The 12,704-nt window shown below is 49.1% G+C and overlaps 2 protein-coding genes across 2 annotated transcripts in view; one reads left to right on the top strand and one right to left on the bottom strand.

Annotated features, from left to right (window-relative positions):
- Window positions 1–12,704, top strand: part of LOC135542910 (protein diaphanous homolog 3-like) — a 1,769,082-nt gene that overhangs the window by 889,040 nt on the left and 867,338 nt on the right. The gene's annotated exons all lie outside the window — the stretch shown is intronic.
- LOC135542890 (protein diaphanous homolog 3-like) overlaps window positions 1–12,704 on the bottom strand; it is a 467,767-nt gene that overhangs the window by 310,245 nt on the left and 144,818 nt on the right. The window contains exons 13-15 of the mRNA XM_064970040.1: window positions 10,996–11,114; window positions 9,901–9,965; window positions 5,272–5,376 (exon numbers count right to left, since the gene is read on the bottom strand). Coding sequence (XP_064826112.1) covers window positions 5,272–5,376; window positions 9,901–9,965; window positions 10,996–11,114 — 289 coding nt within the window. The remainder of the gene's footprint in view (window positions 1–5,271; window positions 5,377–9,900; window positions 9,966–10,995; window positions 11,115–12,704) is intronic.

Below are 12,704 nucleotides of genomic sequence, written 5' to 3'. Positions count from 1 at the left end.
GAGAGGGAGGGAGGGAGGGAGGAAGGAGAAGAGGGAGAGAGAGAGGAAGGAGAAGAGAGAGAGAGAGAGGAAGGAGAAGAGAGAGAGAGAGAGAGAGGAAGGAGAAGAGGGAGGGAGAGAGAGAGGAAGGAGAAGAGGGAGGGAGAGAGAGAGAGAGAGAGAGAAGGAGAAGAGGGAGGGAGAGAGAGAGAGGAAGGAGAAGAGGGAGGGAGAGAGAGAGAGAGAGAGAGAGGAGAAGAGGGAGGGAGAGAGAGAGAGAGAGGAAGGAGAAGAGGGAAGAGGCAGACATAATAAATTGCTTTCAGAACAACACAGGAAGACTCAAAACGAAGTAAAACAGATGAGGCCGTGTGACGACCGGTCGGATAATTACTGCTCACCTCAAATGGCCGAAAGACGACAGGTTCTATCAAACCACACTACGACTATTGGATTAGACTATTTTATAAATACATAACAGTCTACTCTATTTACTGTTTTGACGGCCACAGCTAAATTAAAATGTTGAATTTCAGTAGAGAGGCTATATACAGCAGAGAGGCTATATACAGTAGAGAGGCTATATACAGCAGAGAGGCTATATACAGTAGAGAGGCTATATACAGTAGAGAGGCTATATACAGTAGAGGGGCTGTATACAGCAGAGAGGCTATATACAGCAGAGAGGCTATATACAGTAGAGGGGCTGTATACAGTAGAGAGGCTATATACAGCAGAGAGGCTATATACAGCAGAGAGGCTATATACAGCAGAGAGGCTATATACAGCAGAGAGGCTATATACAGCAGAGAGGCTATATACAGCAGAGAGGCTGTATACAGCAGAGGGGCTGTATACAGCAGAGAGGCTATATACAGCAGGGGCTATATACAGCAGAGAGGCTATATACAGCAGAGGCTATATACAGCAGAGGCTATATACAGCAGAGAGGCTATATACAGTAGAGGTTATATACAGTAGAGAGGCTATATACAGTAGAGGGGCTATATACAGTAGAGAGGTTATATACAGCAGAGAGGTTATATACAGTAGAGGCTATATACAGTAGAGAGGTTATATACAGCAGAGAGGCTATATACAGCAGAGAGGCTATATACAGCAGAGAGGCTATATACAGCAGAGAGGCTATATACAGCAGAGAGGCTATATACAGCAGAGAGGCTATATACAGCAGAGAGGCTATATACAGCAGAGAGGTTATATACAGCAGAGAGGCTATATACAGTAGAGGGGCTATATACAGTAGAGAAGCTATATACAGTAGAGGCTATATACAGTAGAGAGGTTATATACAGCAGAGAGGTTATATACAGTAGAGGCTATATACAGTAGAGAGGCTATATACAGTAGAGAGGCTATATACAGTAGAGAGGCTATATACAGCAGAGGGGCTATATACAGTAGAGGGGCCATATACAGCAGAGAAGCTATATACAGTAGAGAGGCTATATACAGTAGAGAGGTTATATACAGCAGAGAGGCTATATACAGTAGAGGCTATATACAGTAGAGGGGCTATATACAGTAGAGGCTATATACAGCAGAGGGGCTATAAAAGTAACCAGGCTACATACAGACACCGGTTGGTCAGGCTGATTGAGGTAGTATGTACATGTAGATTTATGGGTTTATCTTGCTTCGAAGTTACCTATAGCCAAACCAGACAATGGAACCAGGAGCCTAAACCCCAGCATATAGTGGAGCAATCATTGTATAGAGACATTGCAACAAGTAGCCTCATATTAGCATATCATGCTAGCTAATGATAAGCCTAGTCATATTAGCATTCCGTGCTAGTTGATGATAATCCTAGTCATATTAGTATCCCATGCCATGCTAGTTGATGACAATCCTGGTCATATTGGCATCCCATGCTATTTGATGATAATCCTAGTCATATTAGCATCCCAAGCTAGCTGTTGCATCTTGGGATATATTAGCATCCCATGCTAGTTGATGAAAATCCTAGTCATATTAGCATCCCACGCTAGTTGATGACAATCCTAGTCAAATTAGCATCCCATGGTAGTTGATGACAATCCTAGTCAAATTAGCATCACAGGCTAGTTGATGATAATCCTAGTCATATTAGCATCCCAGGCTAGTTGATGATAATCCTAGTCATATTAGCATCCCACGCTAGTTGATGATAATCCTAGTCATATTAGCATCCCACGCTAGTTGATGACAATCCTAGTCATATTAGCATCCCACGCTAGTTGATGAAAATCCTAGTCAAATTAGCATCCCATGGTAGTTGATGAAAATCCTAGTCAAATTAGCATCCCATGCTAGTTGATGAAAATCCTAGTCATATTAGCATCCCATGCCTAGTTGATGAACATCCTAGTCAAATTAGCATCCCATGGTAGTTGATGAAAATCCTAGTCATATTAGCATCCCATGGTAGTTGATGAGAATCCTAGTCATATTAGCATTCCATGCTAGTTGATGAAAATCCTAGTCATATTAGCATCGCATGCTAGTTGATGAAAATCCTAGTCATATTAGCATCCCACGCTAGTTGATGACAATCCTAGTCATATTAGCATCCCATGCTAGTTGATGAAAATCCTAGTCATATTAGCATCCCACGCTAGTTGATGACAATCCTAGTCAAATTAGCATCCCAGGCTAGTTGATGAAAATCCTAGTCATATTAGCATCCCACGCTAGTTGATGACAATCCTAGTCATATTAGCATCCCACGCTAGTTGATGACAATCCTAGTCAAATTAGCATCCCAGGCTAGTTGATGACAATCCTAGTCAAATTAGCATCACAGGCTAGTTGATGATAATCCTAGTCATATTAGCATCCCACGCTAGTTGATGACAATCCTAGTCATATGAGCATCCCATGCTAGTTGATGAAAATCCTAGTCAAATTAGCATCCCATGCTAGTTGATGAGAATCCTAGTCATATTAGCATCCCAAGCTAGCTGTTGCATCTTGGGATATATTAGCATCCCACGCTAGTTGATGACAATCCTAATCAAATTAGCATCCCAGGCTAGTTGATGACAATCCTAGTCAAATTAGCATCCCATGGTAGTTGATGAAAATCCTAGTCATATTAGCATCCCATGCTAGTTGATGAAAATCCTAGTCATATTAGCATCCCACGCTAGTTGATGACAATCCTAGTCAAATTAGCATCCCACGCTAGTTGATGACAATCCTAGTCATATTAGCATCCCACGCTAGTTGATGAAAATCCTTGTCATATTAGCATCCCACGCTAGTTGATGAAAATCCTAGTCATATTAGCATCCCAGGCTAGTTGGACAATCCTAGTCAAATTAGCATCCCATGGTAGTTGATGAGAATCCTAGTCATATTAGCATCCCAGGCTAGTTGATGACAATCCTAGTCATATTAGCATCCCACGCTAGTTGATGACAATCCTAGTCATATTAGCATCCCACGCTAGTTGATGACAATCCTAGTCATATTAGCATCCCACGCTAGTTGATGAAAATCCTAGTCATATTAGCATCCCACGCTAGTTGGACAATCCTAGTCAAATTAGCATCCCAGGCTCGCTGTTGCATCTTTGGACAAAGGCCAGTGATTTTGCCGTTCGTTACTCGAGTCTCGTTGACTGAGGAAAAGTTCACGTGGGACGGTTATTTCTGAAGTGAGGATCGGTATTCGGTAAGAAGGACGCCACGCCGTTTAAATACAACATAAAACCTAAATGTGATTTGTGTCATTCTGAGCGCTGTGGGAGGACGCCTAATCAGGCTCCTCACCCCAGTGCATACGGGTTCGGTACATTCCTCAAATGTCCGGGGCCACATTTTCCTCACAGAAACCCCGGTGTGTGTCTGTCTGTCTGTCTGTCTGTCTGTGGGTGTGTGTCTGTGGGTGTGTGTCTGTGGGTGTGTGTCTGTCTGTCTTTCTGTGGGTGTGTGTCTGTGGGTGTGTGTCTGTCTGTCTGTCTGTGGGTGTGTGTCTGTGGGTGTGTGTCTGTGGGTGTGTGTCTGTGGGTGTGGTGTGTGTCTGTCTGTGGGTGTGGTGTGTGTCTGTCTGTCTGTCTGTGGGTGTGGTGTGTGTCTGTCTGTCTGTCTGTGGGTGTGGTGTGTGTCTGTCTGTCTGTCTGTCTGTGGGTGTGGTGTGTGTCTGTCTGTCTGTCTGTCTGTCTGTCTCTCTGTGGGAGTGGTGTGTGGTGTGTGGTGTGTGTCTGTGTGTGTGGTGTGTGTCTGTGGGTGTGTGTCTGTGTGTGTGGGTGTGGTGTGTGGGTGTGGTGTGTGTCTGTGGGTGTGGTGTGTGTGTGTGGGTGTGATGTGTGGGTGTGGGTGTGGTGTGTGTCTGTGGGTGTGATGTGTGTCTGTGGGTGTGGTGTGTGTCTGTGGGTGTGGTGTGTGGTGTGTGTCTGTGGGTGTGGTGTGTGTCTGTGGGTGTGGTGTGTGGGTGTGGTCTGTGGGTGTGGTGTGTGTCTGTGGGTGTGGTGTGTGTCTGTGGGTGTGGTGTGTGTTTGTGGGTGTGGTGTGTGTCTGTGGGTGTGTGTGTGTCTGTGGGTGTGGTGTGTGTCTGTCTGTGGGTGTGGTGTGTGTCTGTCTGTGGGTGTGGTGTGTGTCTGTCTGTGGGTGTGGTGTGTGTCTGTGGTCTGTGGGTGTGGTGTGTGTCTGTGGTCTGTGGGTGTGGTGTGTGTCTGTGGGTGTGGTGTGTGTCTGTGGGTGTGGTCTGTGTCTGTGGGTGTGGTCTGTGTCTGTGGGTGTGGTCTGTGTCTGTGGGTGTGGTCTGTGTCTGTGGGTGTGGTCTGTGGGTGTGGTGTGTGTCTGTGGGTGTGGTATGTCTGTCTGTGGGTGTGGTGTGTGTATGTGGGTGTGGTCTGTGGGTGTGGTGTGTGTCTGTGGGTGTGGTCTGTCTGTCTGTGGGTGTGGTGTGTGTCTGTGGGTGTGGTCTGTCTGTCTGTGGGTGTGGTGTGTGTCTGTGGGTGTGGTCTGTGTCTGTGGGTGTGGTGTGTGTCTGTGGGTGTGGTGTGTGTCTGTGGGTGTGGTGTGTGTCTGTGGGTGTGGTGTGTGTCTGTGGGTGTGGTGTGTGTCTGTGGGTGTGGTCTGTGGGTGTGGTGTGTGTCTGTGGGTGTGGTGTGTGTCTGTGGGTGTGGTCTGTGTATGTGGGTGTGGTCTGTGGGTGTGGTGTGTGTCTGTGGGTGTGGTGTGTGGGTGTGGTCTGTCTGTCTGTGGGTGTGGTGTGTCTGTCTGTGGGTGTGGTGTGTGGTGTGGGTGTGGTGTGGTGTGTGGTGTGGGTGTGGTGTGGAGTTACCTGGGACTTGAAGGCAAGTAGCTCTGCCTGCAATTCATTGATCTTCTCTTCACTCTTCAGCAGCTGAGCCTGAGCCTCCTGTCGACCCAAGTACTCCTCATCAAACTGGAGAGAGAGAGACAGAGAGCGACAGAGAGAAACAGAGAGAGACAGAGAGAGACACAGAGACATACAGAGAGACAGACAGAAAGACAGAGAGAGAGACCGAGAGGAGCGAGAGAGAGAGAGACAGAGACAGAGAGCGAGAGAGAGAGAGACAGAGACAGAGAGCGAGAGAGAGAGCGAGAGAGAGAGCGAGAGAGAGAGCGAGAGAGAGAGCGAGAGAGAGAGCGAGAGCGAGAGAGAGCGAGAGAGAGCGAGAGAGAGAGCGAGAGAGACAGAGAGAGAGACAGAGAGAGACAGAGAGAGACAGAGAGAGAGACAGAGAGAGAGACAGAGAGAGAGACAGAGAGAGACAAAGAGAGAGACATATATAGAGAGAGAGAGGAGGGAGAGACAGACATACAGAGAGACATATAGAGAGAGAGAGAGAGAGAGGAGGGAGAGATCAAAGGAGAAGTGGGGGACAGAGAGGGGGAGAGAGAGGCAAATCACACAAAACTCAGTCCCTTCGTTGGGGAAAAGACGGTGTGTCTAGCTGTTCTTTATGTCGTTGAATGTTCTCATCGCTTCCGAATGTATATTTTTAGGAGGCAAGGAAAAAGGACGCAAGGAATGACTGAGATTCACCTCTCTACTTATTTCTGTTGTGTTCTCACACACACACAAACACACACACACACACACACACACACACACACACACACACACACACACAGTACACACAAACGCACACTCACAGTACACACAAACACACACTCACAGTGCACACAAACGCACACTCACAGTACACACAAACGCACACTCACAGTACACACAAACGCACACTCACAGTACACACAAACGCACACTCACAGTACACACAAACGCACACTCACAGTACACACAAACGCACACTCACAGTACACACAAACGCACACTCACAGTACACACAAACGCACACTCACAGTACACACAAACACACACAGTACACACACAACACACACACACAGTACACACAAACGCACACTCACAGCACACACAAACGCACACTCACAGCACACACAAACACACACTCACAGTACACACAAACACACACTCACAGTACACACAAACACACACTCACAGTACACACAAACACAGTACACACAAACGCACACTCACAGTACACACAAATGCACACTCACAGCACACACAAACGCACACTCACAGCACACACAAACGCACACTCACAGCACACACAAACGCACACTCACAGTACACACAAACACACACTCACAGCACACACAAACGCACACTCACAGTACACACAAACGCACACTCACAGCACACACAAACACACACTCACAGTACACACAAACACACACTCACAGTACACACAAACACACACACACAGTACACACAAACACACACTCACAGTACACACAAACACACACACACAAACGCACACTCACAGTACACACAAATGCACACTCACAGCACACACAAACGCACACTCACAGCACACACAAACGCACACTCACAGCACACACAAACGCACACTCACAGTACACACAAACACACACTCACAGCACACACAAACGCACACTCACAGTACACACACACACACACACACAGTACACACACAGTACACACACAGCACACACACAGCACACACACAGCACACACAAACGCACACTCACAGTACACACACACAGTACACACACACAGTACACACACAGAGTACACACACACAGTACACACACACAGCACACACACACACACGGATCACATTCCCACCAGGCAGTCTGTATCCCCTGCCGTTCAGACCGAGGTTCATTAAATCAGACCAGACCAGACTCTCCTCAATAATCCAGTCACATCACATTTCTCACAAGCTCTTCATACAACAGGTGTAGACAAACAGGCTGACCACACCACCCGCATCGCGTGCGAAGAACGCTGCAAAATAAATTTAGAAATCTATATTATTCAATTATTGCAGCAGCGAGCGTCAACGAGCGTCTGCGTTGCCAAGGACTGAAATAGAAGTCATTTCTATTTGTGACGCAGATCACGCTGCAAGTCCCGCCTCTCCCATCTCCTCATTGGTTAAACCGGCGTGGGAGACTGAAAGACGAACGAGGTCGGTGGCGGTAATGCACCTCATTTATGAAAGTTGCTAATCGCAATATAACGTCCAGAGAAGAAAAGGCCTGGAAAGAAAGACGATTCGGTCGACCGGTTTATGTGTGGATTATTTTGGTGGAGTAGAGGACCTTGTGCATTTCAGGTAAAACAACAAACTCAATGTTTATATCCCAGGACAAATTAGCTAGCAACAGCAAGCTAACAAGCTAAATAGGACAAATTGGCTAGCAACAGCACGCTAACAAGCTAAATAGGACAAATAAGCTAGCAACAGCACGCTAACGAGCTAAATAGGACAAATAAGCTAGCAACAGCAAGCTAACTAGCTAAATAGGACAAATTAGCTAGCAAGCTCACTCACTAAATTGCCATAAATGTTTAATTATTTTCGACCTGTCCCCAAATTAATATAATTGGTTTCGAGTTTGTTTTGATATTTTAACCTGCGTTACGTGATCAAGTTTGGTGTAGGGGGACAAAATAAATTCATACACGATGGCGCAGGGCGGTTTGGTTTCTGTGTAACAGTGAAATGCTTGTTCATGGAGGGAGGGATGCATGGATGTATAGCCCAGTTACTGGCCCAACGCTGGGACAGGGTTACAGCCCAGTTACTGGCCCAACGCTGGGACAGGGTTACAGCCCAGTTACTGGCCCAACGCTGGGACAGGGTTACAGCCCAGTTACTGGCCCAACGCTGGGACAGGGTTACAGCCCAGTTACTGGCCCAATGCTGGGACAGGGTTATATAGCCCAGTTACTGGCCCAATGCTGGGACAGGGTTATATAGCCCAGTTACTGGCCCAATGCTGGGACACAGGGTTATACAGCCCAGTTACTGGCCCAATGCTGGGACAGGGTTACAGCACAGTTACTGGCCCAATGCTGGGACACAGGGTTACAGCCCAGTTACTGGCCCAATGCTGGGACAGGGTTATATAGCCCAGTTACTGGCCCAATGCTGGGACACAGGGTTACAGCCCAGTTACTGGCCCAATGCTGGGACAGGGTTACAGCACAGTTACTGGACCAACGCTGGGACACAGGGTTATATAGCCCAGTTACTGGCCCAATGCTGGGACAGGGTTACAGCACAGTTACTGGACCAACGCTGGGACACAGGGTTACAGCCCAGTTACTGGCCCAATGCTGGGACACAGGGTTACAGCACAGTTACTGGCCCAATGCTGGGACACAGGGTTACATAGCCCAGTTACTGGCCCAATGCTGGGACAGGGTTATATAGCCCAGTTACTGGACCAACGCTGGGACACAGGGTTACAGCCCAGTTACTGGCCCAATGCTGGGACAGGGATACAGCCCAGTCACTGGCCCAATGCTGGGACAGGGATACAGCCCAGTTACTGGCCCAATGCAGGGACACAGGGTTATATAGCCCAGTTACTGGCCCAATGCTGGGACACAGGGTTATATAGCCCAGTTACTGGCCCAATGCTGGGACAGGGTTACAGCCCAGTTACTGGCCCAATGCTGGGACACAGGGTTATATAGCCCAGTTACTGGCCCAATGCTGGGACACAGGGTTATAGCCCAGTTACTGGCCCAATGCTGGGACAGGGTTACAGCCCAGTTACTGGCCCAATGCTGGGACAGGGTTACAGCCCAGTTACTGGCCCAATGCTGGGACAGGGTTACAGCCCAGTTACTGGCCCAATGCTGGGACAGGGTTACAGCCCAGTTACTGGCCCAACGCTGGGACAGGGTTACAGCCCAGTTACTGGCCCAATGCTGGGACAGGGTTACAGCCCAGTTACTGGCCCAATGCTGGGACACAGGGTTATATAGCCCAGTTACTGGCCCAACGCTGGGATACAGGGTTATATAGCCCAGTTACTGGACCAACGCTGGGACAGGGTTACAGCACAGTTACTGGCCCAATGCTGGGACAGGGTTATAGCCCAGTTACTGGCCCAATGCAGGGACACAGGGTTACAGCCCAGTTACTGGCCCAATGCTGGGACAGGGTTATACAGCCCAGTTACTGGCCCAACGCTGGGACACAGGGTTACAGCCCAGTTACTGGCCCAATGCTGGGACAGGGATACAGCCCAGTCACTGGCCCAATGCTGGGACAGGGATACAGCCCAGTTACTGGCCCAATGCTGGGACAGGGTTATACAGCCCAGTTACTGGCCCAATGCTGGGACAGGGTTACAGCCCAATTACTGGCCCAATGCTGGGACAGGGTTATACAGCCCAGTTACTGGCCCAATGCTGGGACAGGGTTACAGCCCAATTACTGGCCCAATGCTGGGACAGGGTTACAGCCCAGATATTGTGTGCGTGTGTGTGCGTGTGTGTGTGTGTGTGTTAATGTGCATCTAGAATCCTCTCTCAGCGACATAAATTTGACCCTGGTGGAGGTGAGAACTAACGGTTCAGTGTGTGTGTGTGTGTTACCTTCAGAGCCAAGTCAGTAGCCCTCAGCTCACACTCTTCGACCTGAGCCTTGTCCACACACACATCTGAAACACACACACACACACACACACACAGTCAGAGACCGGAGGACACACAGAGATGCATGTATTGTAGTTCCTACAGTGGTGTGTGTGTGTGTATGTGTAGTGTGTGTGTGTATGTGTAGTGTGTGTGTGTGTAGTGTGTGTGTGTGTGTAGTGTGTGTGTGTGTGTGTGTGTGTGTAGTGTAGTGTGTGTGTGTGTGTGTGTGTGTAGTGTAGTGTGTGTGTGCAGTGTAGTGTAGTGTAGTGTGTGTGCTGTGCTGTGCTGTGCTGTGCTGTGTTGTTGTGTGTGTGTGTGTGTAGTGTGTGTAGTGTAGTGTAGTGTAGTGTAGTGTGTGTAGTGTGTGTAGTGTGTGTGTGTGTGTGTGTGTGTGTGTGTGTGTGTGTGTGTGTGTAGTGTGTGTGTGTGTAGTGTGTTGTGTTGTGTTGTGTTGTGTTGTGTGTAGTGTAGTGTAGTGTGTGTGTGTGTAGTGTAGTGTGTGTGTGTGTGTAGTGTAGTGTATGTATGTGTATGTATAGTGTGTGTAGTGTGTGTAGTGTGTGTATGTGTAGTGTGTGTGTGTGTGTGTGTGTGTGTGTGTGTGTGTGTGTGTGTGTGTGTAGTGTGTGTGTGTGTAGTGTGTAGTGTGTTGTGTTGTGTTGTGTGTAGTGTAGTGTAGTGTGTGTGTGTAGTGTAGTGTATGTATGTGTATGTATAGTGTGTGTAGTGTGTGTAGTGTGTGTATGTGTAGTGTGTGTGTGTGTGTGTGTGTGTGTGTGTGTGTGTGTGTGTGTGTGTGTGTGTGTGTGTGTGTGTGTGTGTGTGTGTGTGTGTTTGTGTGTGTGTGTAGTGTAGTGTAGTGTGTGTGTGTATACTTGCCCAGGAGGACACTGAAGTCCACGTCAAGGTAGTGTAGTGTAGTGTAGTGTAGTGTAGTGCAGTGCAGTGCAGTGCAGTGCAGTGCAGTGCAGTGCAGTGCAGTGTAGCGTAGCATAGCGTAGCGTAGCGTAGTGTAGTGTAGCGTAGCGTAGTGTAGTGTGTATATATACTTGCCCAGGAGGACACTGAAGTCCACGTCAAGGCGTTTTCGGTAGCTGAAGTCTGGGTCGGTCCCACTGCGATGGAGAACGATCTGAGATAAACACTCATCTATGATCTTAAAATACTGGGGCCTGAGAGGAGAGAGGAGAGGAGGGGGTGGGGAGAGGAGAGAGGAGAGGAGGGTGGGGGAGAGGAAGAGAGGAGAGGAGGGTGGGGAGAGAGAGAGAGATGAGATGAAGAGAGAGGAGAGGAGGGCAGAGAGAGAAAGAGAGAGGAGAGGAGGGCAGGGGGAGAAAGAGAGAGGAGGGCAGAGAGAGAAAGAGAGAGGAGGGGAGGGCAGGGGGAGAAAGAGAGAGGAGGGCAGAGAGAGAAAGAGAGAGGAGAGGAGGGCAGAGAGAGAAAGAGAGAGGAGAGGAGGGCAGGGGGAGAAAGAGAGAGGAGGGCAGAGAGAGAAAGAGAGAGGAGAGGGAGGGCAGGGGGAGAAAGAGAGAGGAGAGGAGGGCAGGGGGAGAGAGAGAGAGGGAGGGCAGGGGGATAGAGAGAGAGAGGAGGGCAGGGGGAGAGAGAGAGAGAGGAGGGCAGGGGGAGAGAGAGAGAGGGGGGAGGGCAGGGGGAGAGAGAGAGAGAGAGGAGGGGGAGAGAGAGAGGAAGGGGAGAGAGAGACAGAGGAGGGCAGGGGGAGAGAGAGAGGGAGGGCAGGGGGAGAGAGAGAGAGAGGGGAGGGCAGGGGGAGAGAGAGAGAGGGGGGAGGGCAGGGGGAGAGAGAGAGAGAGAGAGGAGGGGCAGGGGGAGAGAGAGAGAGAGGAGGGCGGGAGAGAGAGAGGAGGGCAGGGGGAGAGAGAGAGAGAGGAGGGCAGGGGGGGAGGGAGAGAGAGAGAGAGAGAGAGGAGGGCGGGAGAGAGAGAGAGAGGGGGGGGGGGGAGAGAGAGAGGAGGGCAGGGGGAGAGAGGGAGAGAGAGGAGGGCAGGGGGAGAGAGAGGAGGGCGGGGGAGAGAGGGGGAGGTAGAAGAGGTTGAGAGATGTTAAAGTCTACAGGTAATGATTCTCTCCATGTACCCATGTATCTTGTAAATGAACAAGCTGTTAGCTTCCTCCACTCCAAGCTGCTCCTGCTCCCAGTCACAGGGCTGGTGGTGTCAGGCCGCCAGGGGCTTAACAGGCTGATTAGATACCGGCCTGAGGGACAGGAGAGGAGGGGAGAGGGAGGGATAGGAGGGGAGAGGGAGGGACAGGAGGGACACAGGTGTATTTCACGGTCTCTTCACTCAGAGAGAGAAAAAGAGAGAAAGACAGAGAGAGAGAGAGAGAGAGAGAGACAGAGAGACAGAGGGAGAGAGAGACAGAGAGAGAGAGAGACAGAGAGACAGAGGGAGAGAGAGACAGAGAGAGACAAAGACAAAGAGAGAGAGACAAAGAGAGAGAGAGAGATAGAGACAGACAGAGAGAGAGAGAGAGGGGAGAGAGAGAGAGAGAGACAAAGACAGAGAGAGATGCCTCCTTTTATTGTTAATTTCACTTTATATATTATATACCTTACTTGCTTTGGCAATGTTAACACATGTTTCCCATGCCAATAAAGCCCCTTGAATTGAAATTGAATTGAATTGAGAGAGATAGAGACAAAGACAGAGTGAGATAGAGAGAGACAAAGACAGAGAGAGAGAGAGAGAGACAAAGACAGAGAGAGAGAGATATATATAGAGAGACAAAGACATCCAATC

The sequence above is a fragment of the Oncorhynchus masou genome, chromosome 7 (assembly GCF_036934945.1).
Source record: "Oncorhynchus masou masou isolate Uvic2021 chromosome 7, UVic_Omas_1.1, whole genome shotgun sequence".
NCBI lineage: Eukaryota > Metazoa > Chordata > Actinopteri > Salmoniformes > Salmonidae > Oncorhynchus > Oncorhynchus masou.
The sequence above is the reverse complement of the archived record's forward strand: the minus strand, read 5'-3'. Positions and strand labels throughout refer to the sequence as shown.